Genomic DNA, 17,318 nt, shown 5'->3' on the forward strand with positions numbered 1-17,318 from the left:
GAAATCCAGAGAACCCTCAAGAAGAGGTTACACAATAGCTGAAGGCAAAAAACAAACCATGAAGAACTGTCACTTGCATTTCTTTCAATATCCAAAAATAAATATTTTTGTAACCAAAGTGTGTATTATCGAACAAATGAAAGAAACGTGGTGCAAACATGTTATTTAAAAAAATGGAAACATTTTAAAACCATATGCAATAATATTTATTTACAATGTTCCAGACACAGCAGCATCTGCCTATGACAACTCTCCTGCGGGGACTAGCGACAGCATACCGTCTCGATCTCTGAATCCATTTCCCTGTAATTCCGTACACAAGAGACGTACTTGAGCAGGTACATAAATGTACGATTGCTGCGCAATTGTTCATGCTATCGTTATGCATTATGTTGGCCAACACTCTTACACTGATCGTTCTGTTCAACAACCAAAGATAAAACAATTCTAATCTAGGATATAACATCTCCCCGTCAACTATAGAAAAGGATGGGGTTATTGTAACACATACACCCTTTCAAAATGTATAGCCCTGTTTATTCTTTATGAAGATCTACCTCGGACATGGCTCCACACATTCGCCGGCTTCTTTGAAAACAAATGCACATTTTCTGCAAAGACACATTCCTGTTCCCCACTTGTATTGGAGTGAACGAGGATATCTGCTTCTGGGCCCCTTGAATTCATGGACCCGTCCACAGCCCTCTAAAACGACTGCAATACCAGGCTTGGCCGCTGAGCACTGGTGGATTGCGGAAGTATGCACTGTTCCTGGGGGCTTGGCGCCATTGAGCCGTTTTCATAGGAATGAATGGGCGGCCATTTTTTAGTCCGTTGTCCTTTCTTTAATATGTCCATGGTCCCTCTCCGCGTGCGCAGGCCAAATCCCACTTCTGACACCAATGTGGCGAGCAGCGCGGGAAGGACGAGACGGGACCCCTGCATAACATTCATTCTGCACACCCACGTGTAAAGGATTGCACAAATTCATGATCCATACTGCTCTATTTATTACTCACTCTGTCGTAATTTTACAGACTTTCCAGGTCCATTGTGTATATAGTATTTTTATTATACAGGAAAAACGATATTATCTAATAGGCCTACTGGTACAATCAAAAGCTGTAGGGAATGCATTTTAAGAGTGAAAATAAAATTTGTAAGAATACCGCCTACCTGCACAGACAGAAGAAAAATGTCAACAACTTTTAGTATACTGCCGTTTATTTATTTTAGTTTGTTTGCTCAATGATCTTATGTGCACTTACGTGGATTTCTTTTGCCTTTCTTCCACCGAACAAATACGACCACAACCACCAGGAGTGGTACGATTAGAAGTAGAAGGTAGAGTAGTGAAGTATAATCTTGAAAAAAACACATTGGCACCAGAATGAACTTAAGTAAGTGACAGCAGCCTGTATCGTTACAAATACTATTTGTTGTTTGGGAATGCTCTGTTTGACATGAAGGTCATTTCAGTTTATATACAATTTTCTCAAATGACTGACAAACAGTCAGTTAATTTTTTTACCCCCACCAACCTCTAGAAAGCTACCACTTATCTGCCTGTGTCCCTCAATGAAATTCACCTTTGGACTGCTCACAGACCCTCTTCTCGTCAGAGGAAACGCCCCCCAAAGAGCATCTGATGAGTCGCATTGATTTGTCTGAACAGTTGAAGAAAGCAGTACTAGAGATGTTGAACAGCAGAGAAGTATTATCCTGCTTAACTGTGTTCTTCCATTGAAGCTCAAGGACACCAGAAACATTCCATAATATTTTGCTTTCTGGATAGACTGCGATGGCACTACATGTAAGCGAGGCATTGGAGACGTGACCAGCGCTCTCAGGGTTGTGTTTCTTTAGTGTGACTGCATCGGGGGTTGCTAGAGAAGAGAGAAAACAAGAGAAGTTCATTACAGAAGATAGCAGGAGACAACTGCAATCATGCGGGGCGAATCTTTATGGTGGTCAGAAAAATTAAATAGAATCAGAGTTAGAAATGTACCATGGTTCTATTCATTGGGTGTGAGGTACTCAACCTGCACGCAAAGGATATCCTTATCCCTATTTGACTTTCATAAAAAAGAGTTTACAGCAGTTCTGTGGAATATATGTGTAATAAAAGTGTAAAAATATAACATAATTGATGATGAACGCCTTAATGCCAGTAGAAAAGTGAACCTAAAGTGAAAAGAAATTGGCATCCTGACATGTGTTCCAGAGATCAAATCTAAAATTCCTCTGAAAGTCTGAAAATAACTTGGAGAAAGTTACATGCTTTAGATAAAGTTTATCTGCCCACATTTGTGCATTTCAGAACAAACTTATTGGTGTGGTTGAATGTAATAGGTATTGTGTATTATACCAATGTTCTTGTTGAGAGTGGGAATGAGTGAACAGAGGCCTACCAGTTATGCTGAGAGTTGTTATGGTGTCTTCAGTTTTTCCTCCGCCGACCCCATGGTTTACGATGCATTTATATTTCCCTTTGTCTGAGACGGTTAGATTCCGAAAGGTTACCGTTTTATACTCATGGTTCAAGTAAGTGTCAGGTCGAAGGATTTCTGTCTTCTTCGTCGGAGCATGATATCCAATTATAACCTGTTTAAAATCTGTACCTCCTTGAAAGTAAATAGACCTTATTTCCTTCTTTGCTGAGTTGCATTGAAACACGACCGTCCCTTCAACCTCTCCAGAAAGAGGAAGGCCAGTACAACCTGAAAGAGAAAGGGTTCAACTCATGTGAATACTTGCTTGTTAGTTTTTGCCAACCGAAACTGCCTGCGACTCTAAAAGAGTTTCTACCAATAGGTAGTTCGTTTTGAAAAATTCACTTTGAGATGGACGTCTTTTATATATTGTAGTGTCATCTTTTGGTTTGAAATATTACATGACATGATTGAATCAATTGTCATTGATTTTAGGCTATGAGAGTAACAGCTCAAATTGTTACAATTATGGATATTAGAACTCTATATTTAAAAATGTCTTACCTTTGGAAAAGAAGGGAAATGCCAACAATAAAAATAACATCTTCATCTGGGAAAGATGACATTACAGAAGTTAATCTTAATTCTTAAACATGCAATCACAAATTAAGCAAGTGTAGAAGATATCAAACACTTTGGGCCATATAAGTCCATAATGAGCTTCTACATCACCGTTCTGCTCACCATTATATGTTCTCCATAGTCAAGTGTTAATGTATTCATAGTTATGGTACCGCACACACAAACATTGTGTGTGTACGTGCACAGTCTCAATCTTCCTGAAAATCGAAGATGTCACCTGATTTGGGTTTTGTGAGACACCCCTCCCTCCACATCCTCTCACACACACGAAACACACATCATATTGCCAACGACCATGACTGCCTCGTTGTCTGTGCTATATATATATACATGGTAATATATATGAAGACATCGGACTGACTTATATGTATATTTTTGAACATTCTAGCACCCCCCGTTGCTCCTGCGATCATAATTCCTTGGTGACGTTACTGCTTGGCCATGGTGAAGGCTTTGAATAGTTATTTATTTATTCTGCTCAAAACCTTTTTACATTCCACATGGTTATAGTACATTCCGCATACTATACATACTATTACCAACATAATATAAAAAGTATTTGTACGCAATATCTGCAAAGTTGTTTGCACGGCTTTGAGTTTTCTCTCAATGCGGAAGCATCTTTTGCTTTGGAATCAAGTACGCTCTTAGAACAGCTCTGCCTTGAAAACTCATGTATAAAGCTGAAAGTGGGAACCATATGAAACGCAAGTCTTATACTCCACACTTGAAACGAAAATATATATATTTTTTAGGACTTACCAGTTTGATGCACCCTCAGTCTGTAAAGTGTTTGAATGCGAAGACACTTCCTCGTCAGGGATGGGCCTGTGTGGTCAACAAGGAGTGGGGGGCGTAATTAATCTAGAGCTTTGTTTCCTGTTGCTCGCAAAAACCTTTTCCCAGTGTCATCTAAATGTTAAACTTTGTGCTTTGGGTAAACCGGTCACAAGGTTGAAGGCATCCCCTTATGCATTCTTTTACTCGGGTAAACATTATCTGATTTGATTATCTACATCTGCATTGTGGGGACGGTGTGAAAGTTAAAAATCAACCTGGTCTCACAGGAATCCGTGAAATGACCACGGACGCTTAGCTCAAAATCCGCTCTGGCTTCACAGAATCACTGATATTTCCGTAATATGCCCATCGAATTTGCGCCAATGCAAGTTAATGACACTCATATTCCCATCCACCAAGTACTCCTGGGACACGCTCATGTCCGTCACCTGCTCCTGGAGGGGCTCGCTGGCCAGGTGCTTCCCGTTGACCGGGTACAGGTGCAGCCTCGACTGAATGAGACCCTCGACCGAATGAAACACTCTAGACAGAATGATAGTGTCGTTGCTTGGTAATGGAAATAACATGGCTACACTAGCTACCATGCTGGCTTCCAACCTAGCTATCATTCCTGCTACAGTGCAAGCTACCACTCTTAACCACCACACCAGCTACTACGTTACCACTCTACCGCCATGCTAACCACTATTCTATCTAGCACGCCAGCTACCATGCTAAGGACCACACCAGCTTCAAAGTGGGGGACCAGGCCAGGTATGTCAGGCACCACGCTGAAGCAGCGTGCCAAAGCAGAGCACGCTACAGCAGCAGCGCTAGCTACCTTGAGGGAGGCCTTGCCCTCCAGACAGGTGTGCACCAGCAGGTGTCCCTCCCAGGAGACGGCCAGGTGCAGGATGGAGAGGGGCAGGGAGCTGTCGCAGGGCGGCCGCAGGCAGCGCATGTACTGCCCCCGCCGCACCGTGTGGATGATCACCGTGCCATCCTGGAGCACAGGGGAGGGAGGGAGGAGGTGAGCTTCACACAGGCTTTGAAGACATTTCCATTTAGCAGACGCTTTTATCCAAAAGCGACTTACAGCGGTTCACACACACATTCACACGCCGACGGCGGCGGAGTCAACCATGCAAGGCGCCAGCGAACTCATCAGGAGCAGTGAGGGTGAGGTGTCTTGCTCAGGGACACATCAAGCCAGGGGATCGAACTAGCAACCTTCCGGTTACAAGTCAGCGCGCTCTACCTCCTGAGCTAAGCCCGGAAAGACCAGGCTGCTACAAAAACAACAACAACAGTGAAATATCAGGACGTTTGATTCTTGTGCAGTGTTTCCTAACCCGAGGGTCGCAACGCTGCTATGCTTAAAGGGGTCACGGGGAGATTGTTGATTTGTAGACGATAGCAATCATACGATATCTTTTGATGACAAAAAAAAGAAATATTTAGGTCTTCATGAGGACTGGGAAAAGGTCCTGTATTTACGAACAGACTGTCCACACTGACTACAGTCACTACAACTACAGTATGTGAATACTTCAAGCTAAACTTTTGTTAGGTCGCGCACATCCTATGTGAGTATGTTTGCATGGGTTTTAAGGGGTCTTGTCCGTCCGTCCGTCTGCGTGCGGAAGGCAGCGTACCCATATGTCGGATGTGCTGCCCCACGGTCTTGCCCTTGAGCAAGGAGGTGACCCTCAGGCTGTTGTCCCAGTGGCCCCCGCTGAACAGGAGCCTGCCGTCGTGGGACACCACGAACAGCCTCGCTGGGAAATAAAAACACATCAAAAAATAAATGAATGGTATACATGTTGCAGATAACCATAAGTGAATACTTCTTATTCGACAAAAAAAGTAATAATAATAAAATAAAATAAATAAAAATAGTCACATATATATTTAACACAACTGGCTTCAGAAATGATTTACAACAATTGTAGCTAGTTATTTTTGACGCGACGTCGTGTGTTGTAGTAGCATGACACACTGGCTGGTGGGGGAGAGTTTACTGCTAGGGTTCATTGTGGCGAAGTCTAGAATGACTTGGAGAAGTTTCAAAACCCTTTACAATGTTCAATACACAATATCATGTCCGAGTGTGCACGTACTGTATGTGAATAGAGTTCAGATACATTCTACCTTTCAACACATGATCAAATAGGCCTATGTGTTATGCTATTATAAGATGGCAGTGTTGTGCCTGAACGCGTTCACTGAACGAAAGTTCATGAACTCGTTCATATTTTGGGCGAACGTGAACTGAACGTACTGTATTACTGCCTGATGAACGTTACTGTGAACTCGTTCATTCTGGTGTCAGTGAACGGCACGCTCACTCGGTTTAACTTCGTTCAATGGGGGGGTTATTTCTCTATCAACACGGCGGATGCGCGCGCAGATCACCGTGTTGTTTGACCGGTTGCCATGGTAATCTCCGTGCGGTTCATTTGCAGTTGAGGTGTTGCCAGCTTACTGTTACATTAAACTGTAATCAGAAAAGGTGGTTATATGCTATAGACCCTATAGTATCTGTCATATAAAGGCTGGGACGAATTTCATATTATAAATATGTACACTTTATTTTCAAAGTATAGACCAGCGCGATTCCCATTGAAACAAATGGCACGGTGATTATTCTTCGAAACGAGAGCTGTTCAATTGTGGAAAATGAATTAAACTGTAATCAGAAACCCGGTTATATGCTATAGACCCTAGACTATCTGTGGTATAAAGGCTGAGACGAATTTCGAATTATAAATATGTACAATCCATAACGTTAGCTCTCTCCGGCTCATAGCTCAGCGGACTAGAATATCTCATAGAATCATTGCTTGTTGGCCGGAAACGGAAAGGGGGGCTGTTCACGTTTGGTTGTAGTCTTTTTGCTCGGTTCTCCGTCTCATCAGTAGGGCTAGAACCGAGCGAAAAGACTACAACCAAACGTGAACACTCCCCCCTTTCCGTTTCCGGCCAACGAGTAATGAGTCTTCCAACAGAAATCAATGGGATTTACAAAATGCGCTAAATGTGCAATAAAACACGATAGAAACCGTATTTCGCTACGAAACTTGATTCAACCACTCTATATCATCCTAGACAAACCACAAAGGGGGCTCAATGTTCAAAATACCAGAAAAAACGAAAAGCTCACAGCAACATATTGAAAAAAAGAACTATGAACTAGTTCATTTTTTGGAACTGTGAACTTAGTTCAAAATTTTGAATTATGAACGTTTAACTGAACTAGTTCATTTTAAGATTTGTGAACTGAACTTTGAACTAGTTCACGAAGAAAGTGAACTTTCCCAACACTGTAAGATGGTATTATTATTTGAAAGAATAAACATTTTGGCGAAAAGATTATGGAGCTGGATCTTATTCTACAGAATCCGCTCAGCGGGTCAAAGTTAAGTTTCCATTCGAGTCAAGTTAATTAAGACCATTTTGGCACCCCATTCGTTGCCGAACGATGTGTCAATTTTTTTTTACATATACGAACAGATTTGCATTTGTCACTGATACAAACTATTATTTGTAAATAGATACTATTCTACCTTTCAATCCATGATCAAATAGGCCTATTATAAGATGGTATTATCATTTGAAAGAATAAACATTTTGGCGAAAAAATTATGGAGCATTAAACTTATTCTACAGATTCCGGTCAGCGGTTAAGTTTCCATTCGAGTCAAGTTAATTAAGGCCATTTTGGCACCCCATTCGTTGCCGAACGATCCCTTAACCTTGTGGTCGACAAACTCACTGCTTTAATCAGTAGAAAAGTGGCACTATAACCTTCAGGACAACGTTGGACCACCACAGGGGGGCGCTCAGAACACCAATTAGGGATCTGCTCCTTGCATGTAACAGGGCAGGGGTAGCAGACTTATCTTGACCAGTTTAGTCTAATGCTGTTCTCCTGGTACATGAAAGTGGCTCTTGAAACAAGTAGCAGTCTAACCTAATAAGAATATTAACAGTTATTCGAAGTGTAGGAAAACGTCCAACTTCAATATATCAGTCAGCCCTTACCTTGTCTGCAGTACTAATCGGGTATTTAGCAACCCTGGGGTCAAAGTGTCCCTCGGTGGAAAGTACAGCGGCAGGTGAATGAGTCATCCTATATTCATGTTTTTATCTGTATTGGGCGGCTGCCCGACATGTCCAGAGGTCTTAATAAAGCCTCCATCGCCTCAGAGAGACAGTCAGTATCCCAGGATCAGGTCTGACCAACACAGCTCCACTACAGGTGAGTGAAACACACTGAAACACACACACACACACTTGAAAATGTTAAATTACTGGATAAATACAGGGACGACTTATTAGAGTGGTTTGACTTGTAACCGGAAGGTTGCTAGTTCAAATCCACGGCTCCTCCTGGCTGAGGTTGGAGGTGTCCCTGAGCAAGGCACTTGACCCTAACTGCTCCTGACGAGCTGACTTCACCTTGCATGGTTGACTCCGCCGTCGGTGTGTCAATGTGTGTATGAACCCTGTGAATGTGTGTAAGTCACTTTGGATAAAAGTGTCTGCTAAATGCCCTAAATGTGCTGTGTGTCCGTCTCTCCTGTCTAGTGTGTTCAAGATGCTAAGGATTGCACTACTATGCTTGGCCCTTTCTGGTAAGACACCTTTACAAAAAAGTGCTTAAATCCAGGGAATAAAGTCAAAATACGTTTGCATAAATAGCAAGGGTAAAATAAGGGGATGAAATACATTAAAGTAGGTACATGATCACAATTATGTAGTGATTGATGTGATTACTTAAGCTTTATGAGACAAAACATCATTCTCAGTCTCAAAGCCTTATAGGCGGGATATCTGTATGGTAACGACAATTACTTCATTTAATAAACGTTAATCTGTTCATCACAGACGACTGGAAAGGAATGCAACGCATAGGAGCGGCTGATATCTGCTTGAGCTATATGCATTTGTTAATAATTGAGTGACGTGTCTTGGGACATTGATGCTGTGATAAGAGTAGATCACGGCCTAAAAAGAGTTTGATTGCAGCAAGCAAGAAGGCTGTTACAGGAAAACTATAAGAAAAGGTTTGAGAAGTCTTGGTAATGAAAGAATTGACCTTCTGAGGCCAGGTTTATATATAGCAGGGTATTTAGAGAAACAAATATTTCCCCCCTCCGTTTTCAAAAATAATATCGTGCACACATCGTTTTCAAAAAAGTTGTCATTTACATCAACCCGCATAAATACGCCGTCGAGCGCCATTATAACTATGCCAAATCTGTGGGCGGCAGTGTAGGGAGAAAGATAAAGCCATGCAAACCAAACAGAATCCCCTGAATCAAAAACAACGAATAAAGCGAGCGACTTCCTGTTCCTTAAAAAAAAAAAAAAACAGTTTAATTCATTTTTCACAATTTACCGGCTCTCGTTTTGAAGAATAATCACCGCTCATTCGTTTCAATGGGGATCGCGACGGTCTATACTTTCAACATAAAGTGTACATATTTATAATTTGAAATTCGTCCCAGCCTTTATACCACAGACACTATAGGGTCTATAGCATATAACCGCGTTTTCTGATTACAGTTTAATGTAACAGTAAGCTGAAAACATCGCTAATTAACACCGCAACTGCAAATTAACCACACAGAGATAACCATGGCAACCGGTCAAACAAATGTTCTTTTTGCGATCATTTTGTGCGCGCATCCGCCGTGTTGGTAAACAAATAATCCCCCTAAATGGCGCGAGGTTCGTTCGTGTGGACAGAAAGCGGGCGCTCACATGACGTTAAGCATTTTCTGGCGCACAATGTGACGCTTGAGAACCTAAAACCCAGTTTCTCCCAGTTGATACGACAACACATAACCGGCGTTATCAGAGATCTCCACTTTGGCAGGAGTTTTTAGAGATAATCGTTTTCTGTGATAAAAACTGGGTTTTCGTGTAAATGAGAGGCCAAACCGTGTGGAAATATCCACACACTGTTTGGTGTGGCTATTTTCCCTTCGTGTAAACGGGGCCGAGCCTCAAAGAAAAAAAACTATTTTAGAGGAATTGGAAAAAGTAGCACATTTTTATGTGCCCCGACTTAACGACTGCCTAATAAAAAATATGAATTGGATTTTCACGTCTTATGTTCGACAATCTGACTTGCCGGCGACAGTTTTCTATTAATACATCTTTCAAATGATTGCGATTTGTTCATGTGTTGTACATCACCCTGTGAAAACTCCACAAAACCGATGATTTTGAATTGTTTCTAAACAACCCCCGTCCCTGCCAGGCCTGCGTGCGGCCCCCCTGGCACCCAGAGTCAGCCATGTGGAGGGTCTGGCGGGGGAGTTCAGGCACAGCGCAGACCCCTCGCCCAGGCTGCTCCCCGATGACTACCGCCAGGGCACCGAGCCCGCGAGGCGCTACCTGGTGGACCTCAACACCGGCCGCGTGCTAGAGCACGTCAGCGAGATGGAGCGCAGGGTGAATCCCGGTATGGAGAAATGTTGAATGAATAATCCTGAATCATGCTTTGAACTCTGAACTTTATTTCATAAATAGATTTTTTTGACTTTTTCTTTTTCCATTATTTCTCCGTATGTGACCGAACCCCAACGCTTACACCCCAGTCGCCACTCGTCCTGATGTGGCGAAGGTTTCCACAGAGATTGAGAGGCATTGGTTAGATGAAGGTGAGTGGGAAAGAAAACATGAGAGAACAAGAGGAAGATAACGATAGGATTTGAACATGATGATGTGATCAAACTAACATACTGTTGTCTCTCCCCCAGTTGTAATTCCGGTCCAGAGGAGTGGCGCTGGTTGGGTCCGAGTGGAGGAGCATTTTGAAGACAAACTCACCAGGGGTTTTAGACAGGGAACCGAACCCATGGCCTCCATTCCTGATGGTTTTAGGCAGGGGACCGAACCCACGTTCTCCATGCCTGAGGGATTTAGACAGGGAACCGAACCAATGATGTCCATTCTTGATGGTTTTAGACAGGGAGCCAAATTGATTTCCTTCATTCCTGATGGCTTTAAACAGGGAACCGGACCCATGGCCTCTATTCCTGATGGTTTTAGACAGGGAACCGAACCCACGTTCTCCATGCCTGAAGGTTTTAGACAGGGAACCGAACCCACCTTCTCCATGCCTGAAGGTTTTAGACAGGGAACCGAACCTATGATGTCCATTCTTGATGGTTTTAGACAGGGAACCAAATTGATTTCTTCCATTCCTGATGGCTTTAAACAGGGAACCGAACCCATGGCCTCTATTCCTGATGGTTTTAGACAGGGAACCGAACCCACGTTCTCCATGCCTGAAGGTTTTAGACAGGGAACCGAACCCACCTTCTCCATGCCTGAAGGTTTTAGACAGGGAACTGAACATATGATGTCCATTCCTGAAGGTCTTAGACAGGGAACCGAACAGATTTCCACCATTCCTGATGGTTTCAGACAGGGAACCGAACCTATGAGGTCCATTCCTGATGGTTTCAGACAGGGAACCGAACCTATGAGGTCCATTCCTGATGGTTTCAGACAGGGAACCGAACCTATGAGGTCCATTCCTGATGGTTTCAGACAGGGAACCGAACCTATGAGGTCCATTCCTGATGGTTTCAGACAGGGAACCGAACCTATGAGGACCATTCCTGATGGTTTCAGACAGGGAACCGAACCTATGAGGTCCTTTCCAGAAGGTTTTAGACAGGGAACTGAACACTCCTCCATGGCGCTTGGCAGACATATGCCAGAGTGCAAAGGGAAAATCATCATGGGACGCTGTTATCAGTTCAACCCCAAACCGCTGTCCTTCAAGGACGCACAGGTTAGACACATACACATACATATTATCTGGGTTAAGGGCAGAGAGGGGTGGGGTGCATTTTATAATCTTAATGTATATATTTGCGTTAATGTGAGATATCTGTTCTCTTAAGTTTAGCTTGTAGAAGTTGGCAAACCATTGGATGTTTGACTTGTGTACGTAATTTGAGTTTTTGTTGTTGAAGTTTGTTTAACCTGTCTTCTCCCCAGTCCACGTGCAAAGACCTTGCACCAAACTCGGACTTGGCCTCCATAACTGATGGGAGTCTGCATTCTGGTCTGGTTTCCATGGTGACCAAGGACGGCAAGGCCAGCCCCGTTTTGACCTGGCTGGGAGGCATGGTCAAGGTCAGCCCCTTAGCTCCGCCCACCTCTTGCACAACAAATTTACTTCATGTCGTTTTCACTTATACTTTATGGCTACACCAGAATTTGGGCCTCAATTTTGCATTAAAGAAAAGATATTAACTAAATAGCATTCTTTAGTAGAGTTTATTAGAGTTTCCTCTCAAAATAACCTCAAAGCTACAAAACTGTTTCTAAAACGTGTGTGTGTGTGTGTGTGTGTGCGTGTTTCGTGTGTGTGTGTGTCCCTGTGCGTGTGTGTTTTCTCCTCCAGAACCAGCGGGCCCAGTGGTTGGATGGATCAGAGTTGGTGTACAGCGACTGGATGAAAGGTCACCCCAACGTCCACAGCGCTAAGCCCGTCTGCCTGGATATGTTCCGCATGGGTAAGACTCTGAGACATTTTAACACAATGACCACTATGGTGGCTCGACCTGCTAGTGCCGCAGGTTCAATTCCCCCCTGTGGGTCTATGTTCTATATGTCGTCCCCTCTCATCGCTAACATTCTTCTCCTTCACAGCCACAAAAAGCCCATACAAATATATATATATATATAAAAAAAAATGCTTTATGGATCCATGGTAGGTAAACGAGTCATGTTACATTACACCTAATAAATGGGTGTTGAGCAACAACAAAGAAGGAAAGAACGTTCGAACTCTTGAGGTAGATACTATCTTTATCGTCATTTATCTACAGTATACTGCCGGCCTCAGGTGTAAAAGTCCAACTTAGTCGTCTGTGCATGCTGGTCTCCTGTCGTGCTTGTTTTTCTATGTAATGTTATCTTTGTTTAGTTTTTATTATAGCTGGCTTATTTCAAGTTATTTAACCTTTGAGTTCTGCAAAGTAAAAAAGCATGATCATTTCAGTCCAGGCCGATAACGAGCGGTGTTGCCTGATCTCACAGGGATGTGATCGGTCTGAACAACGATGTAGAACCACTACAAGGTTAATCAATAGAAGTGATTCACGATCACCAGGATCACGCCCAACATGTCAAGGAAGACCAACAGGGAGACAGACAGCGACAGCGAGACAAATGTCATCTACAGCGTAGATATGGTCACACCCGGAACGCATAGCTAGCTATAGCTAGCTACCGCTCTGTGTGACCGTATCTAGGCTGTAGTTTGGCAGAGATATGAAGAAATGTATCTCTGGAAAGGTACAAAAAGACAATTTCCTCGATATGCTTCATGCTGAACTTGTATTTCTTGTACCTGGTAGACGAGAGTTGGTGGACGACGGTGGACTGTGAGCTCCTGAGGGCCTCCATCTGTTCCTACCCGGTGGCGGCCTGATGTCTACGGCCTCCATGTTGACCTGGTGCTGGTGATGAAAAACATAGCACGGAACACACTAGTGATAGCACTTGATTTAGCACGCAAGGATTTGTTTCATTGTACTGCTTCACTTGAATAATACTAAATAAAGTTGAATTAGGCAAGCAGTCGTAGAATGAGTGTGGATTTTGTTCCTGGTAAATGGATGTTAGGAAGATGGGAATGAGTGGTTGCTGAAGACACTGGATATTACATTGAGTACTGGTAGAGGTATACAGTTATGAATTAATATTGAATATGCTAATAGATGTTAATATGTAGTTGTTGAGATTTTTTTTTCTTACTTCCACCTAGACTTTCAGAAAATAAAACACAAACAAAGCCATTTCAATTTAGACAAGACTTTAATAATCATTTCCCACTAGTGTATACAAAGCAAATTTTTCTGTACAGATTTTTCGGGGCAGACAGATTAAAATAATTTGTTACAATTTAGTACCTGGAAAGTGCAGAAAAGTACATTTCAAATACGTTGAAATAAAAATCATGCTGTACATTATATACTGTCTTCATAAATAATCACAGATATACACACACAGATATCCATTCTGGGGACAGTCACAAAGGATGTGTAGGCAAAGGTAAGACACAAAATAGTTATATTTTTTCATTCGTTGATTTCCTTTTGAACTTTGGGTTCCCTGTGAGACTGGCTGTTGAGGTTGGGGGTTTAGTTAGTCTTGGAATGATAGTGTTGAACTACAACAGCTAAAGGGATAACCTGTGTGATAAAATGCTAAGGACCTCGTCCTGCGCTACATAACGAGGAAAAAGGCACTGCATTCGTTACCATCTTGGAAAAACTTAAAAACTAAAAGTGTTGGAAAAACCCCAAAAGAAAAAATCAAAATCCAAAACCCGCAGAGCAAAAGTTTGCTGAACGATGATAAGAGAGATGTACAAATTTACAAAGAGAACACACCGTTTTTAAAAAACCAAACAAACCCTAAACATTTTAAGAAAGGACCCATGAAGAACTCTTGGTCCTCAAATACTGCAACGTTTCTCGTATGATGGACCCAGCTGGGCATCCGTGTACTCTCGAGTCCCCCTCCATGTTTAAAGGCCACCGGGTGATGCCACTCAGCCCAAACTAAGGGAGGGGTGCAGGTGAGGATGATGATTATGATGATGTTATGCTTTCAAAAACGCATTCACAAATCACAAATCTATGATTGATTTGGCTTAAGAAAAATCAAACTTTCAACCACCTGTCTGTATTAAGTGTAGAGACAGACATTTACTAACGCCACAATCGTAAACGCATCGATCCCATGAGGGGATTGATGCTCACACATGAATGTCACAAGCATACAAAAGTGGGTGGAAATTGGGGCGCGGGTGTGTGTGCATGTGGAGAGTGGAGAGTGATGTCTACCGTGGAGTCTTGGAAAAATGAATAAAAACCGAGTAGTAGTATTCCTGTTAAAATCAATGACGTTACAGGATTAATGATGACGTCACAGGTTTAATGATGAAGTCACCCGGAAAATAGACAGCACAGGGACACAGGATGTCATCACAGGGAAAAATGATGATGTCACAAGGAAAATTATGATGTCACAGGGAAGAGGATAACGTCACAGGGAAGAGGATGATGTCACAAGGAAATCGATGACGTCACGGTGAAAAAGGATGACATCACAGGGAAGAGGATGACGTCACAGGGGAAATCGATGAAATCACAAGGAAATCAATGACGTCACAGGGAAAAAGGATGATGTGACAGGGAAGAGGATGACGTCGGAGTGGAAAGAATGAGGTCACAGAGAGCCCTTTAATCATAGCGATGCACCGCCCCTGCTTCGGTGCCACCATGACTTTAAATGCAGTCATAGCCATGTGATGGCAAGTAGGGTACTGGAATTTAAAACACAAATAAATTACAAAAAAGTAAAAGTAACCAAGGTCGATTCAAGTAACCGTTGCGTTGTGTGTTACAAGCAGAGACGGCCTGGGGAAAATGTAGTGTCGTCGATAAATTGGTTTCTTCATGTATTTGTAGTGTGTGCATGCGTGTGCGTGTGTGTTAGTGTTTTGATTCAGTTCTAGAGGTAAAAAAAAAAAGAAAAGATTGTTTTTCAAACAGACAAGCCTTCGTCCAATCTCCGTCACTCGAATGACGAGGACAAATGCAACAAAAGTACAAACCGAGGGCCAAAGTGCAGGGCATTGCACATCGCATGCATTAGGGTCTGACCACACTGTCCTAACCAGCGATGGAAAACGACAAAAGAAAGCCATGAAATAAACACGTCAACAAATAAACAACAACAAACAGAGTCGCACGTTCCAACGACCTCTCACGGACCACAGACCGATGACAAGGCGTAGCGGGGACGTCAGCCGCCACTCAAACAACGCCGTGCTAACTCTGTTAGCCCGTGAGCGGCAAACGCAGATGAAGCGAAGGCCGTGAAGAAAAACAAACCAAAGCAAAAAACGAAAGTCTAGCAGTTTGTCTTCAAATCAAAAGGCGATTGAGAAAGTGATTTGTGGTCGCGTATGTCCACACAGTACTGAATGTCACACACAAGGTGTCATGGTGCTAGGCTGTTGGCCGGGGGGGGGGGGGGGGGGGGGGGAGTTGAGCCAGCCCCCATGGCGCCTGCACCAGGGGGACACACACACACACACAAACACACACACATTTTCAAATGGACCAGGGAATCGCTGTAGGTCGTGTGCTGGCTGGGTGAAGGTGCTGCTAGAATGACGACAGGCTGTGGCTGTGTGTGCGTGGGTGTAGACAGAGCGTATGGTTGCAGGGTGGTGGTGGTGGCAGTGGTGGGGGGGGAGAGGGCTCAGTCCCCGTGCTGGTCGCCCTCCCCACCCCGGTGGTACTCGGTCTCGCCGGCCGAGATCGAGGTGAGCCGCCGGCTGCTGGGGCCCCACAGCTTCCGACCAATCAGCTGGCCCGGTCGCATCTGAGGAGGAGGAAGAGGAGGAGGAGAAGCAGGGAGAGTGAGATGAAGGGAGAAGGGGGGAGGAAGGGGGAGGTGAGTCCACGGGCGATTTTGAGCCACTGCGGGAGAGCATTGATCATGAGACATGCGTTGGAAGAATCAACAAATCAACAAACAGCAGATGAACCAATGAGAAGGAGCCGGGTCGATCAGGTGACTCCGACGCTGTGTTGAGGGGAGCGGTTGGGAAGCAAGGGGTGGAGGAGCTGGGACATGTTTCAATCTGATGTTCATCAAGATATGAGATGTTATTGTGATGTGATGCTATGGGCTTTCTTGCTTTACCACACACACACACACACACACACACACACACACACACACGCACACACACACAGGGATATTGGTGCCTCTGCTGCCCTCTGGTGGTGAACATGATAATGATCCAAAAATCAAAAAAAGCTACAACTACAACTGCATGTGTGTGTGCTGCTCTTGGTACACTGGGATGCCCACCAGTTTGATAAAACTAAAAACACACATTTATATAATCAGCCTGGTCATAATATGAACCAGCTCTGGGGGGGCCCGTAGGGGGTTAGTATGGTTTGAGGAGGTGGACCACAGAGCCTGGACAGTTGTTTTTTTTTTTGGCGTTGTCCTGGCCGCTCAGCTTGCATAAGAAAGCACACGATTTGGGGGCGTCCAACCACAGCGCTACACAGAAGTTGCTATACTTTGCGGTCGGGCTAGCTTGGCACAGACTTGATTGGCAAGAAGACAACGAGATCATGGTAAGGTACATACATGGGCGTGGCTCGGGTTAGTTACGGAAGCCTACGGTGGACAAAGTTAGTCAGGGATTACGGAAGCCTTTTTTCTTTCTTTCACAAAAAGGTTTTTGTCGCGAAAAAATATCGAATCGCTTGCTTGGGTCAAACCATGATAGTTTTTTGGCGAGGGGAGGGTCCAGTGTGTAAACTGAAGGATTTGACTGTTGTTAGGGTCCAGACCCCTCCCCCCCCCCTTCTCCCACCGATGGCACGTCCC

At 43.7% G+C, this 17,318-nt stretch overlaps 1 protein-coding gene and 1 long non-coding RNA gene across 3 annotated transcripts in view; both read right to left on the reverse strand.

Annotated features, from left to right (window-relative positions):
- Nucleotides 1-252: 252 nt before the first annotated feature.
- On the reverse strand, nt 253-3,873 carry LOC307074536. Of its 2 annotated transcripts, none has more exons than XR_013811797.1 (6): nt 3,837-3,873; nt 2,997-3,042; nt 2,412-2,720; nt 1,590-1,886; nt 1,269-1,364; nt 253-955 (listed from the first exon to the last, which is right to left on the reverse strand). It is a non-coding gene; the product is annotated as an uncharacterized lncRNA (long non-coding RNA). The 2 variants fall into 2 exon arrangements; XR_013811798.1 differs by having other exon boundaries at nt 253-1,176.
- Nucleotides 3,874-3,890: 17 nt separating this feature from the next.
- The window catches only part of nbeal1 (neurobeachin-like 1), a gene marked incomplete at its 3' end in the record, with an annotated part of 65,485 nt that continues 52,057 nt past the window's right edge, over nt 3,891-17,318 (reverse strand). The window contains 5 exon segments of the mRNA XM_079734271.1: nt 3,891-3,902; nt 4,271-4,366; nt 4,585-4,857; nt 5,535-5,632; nt 16,196-16,289. Coding sequence (XP_079590397.1) covers nt 3,891-3,902; nt 4,271-4,366; nt 4,585-4,857; nt 5,535-5,632; nt 16,196-16,289 — 573 coding nt within the window.

This window comes from Pollachius pollachius (assembly GCF_949987615.1).
Source record: "Pollachius pollachius genome assembly, chromosome: 4".
Taxonomy (NCBI): Eukaryota; Metazoa; Chordata; class Actinopteri; order Gadiformes; family Gadidae; genus Pollachius; species Pollachius pollachius.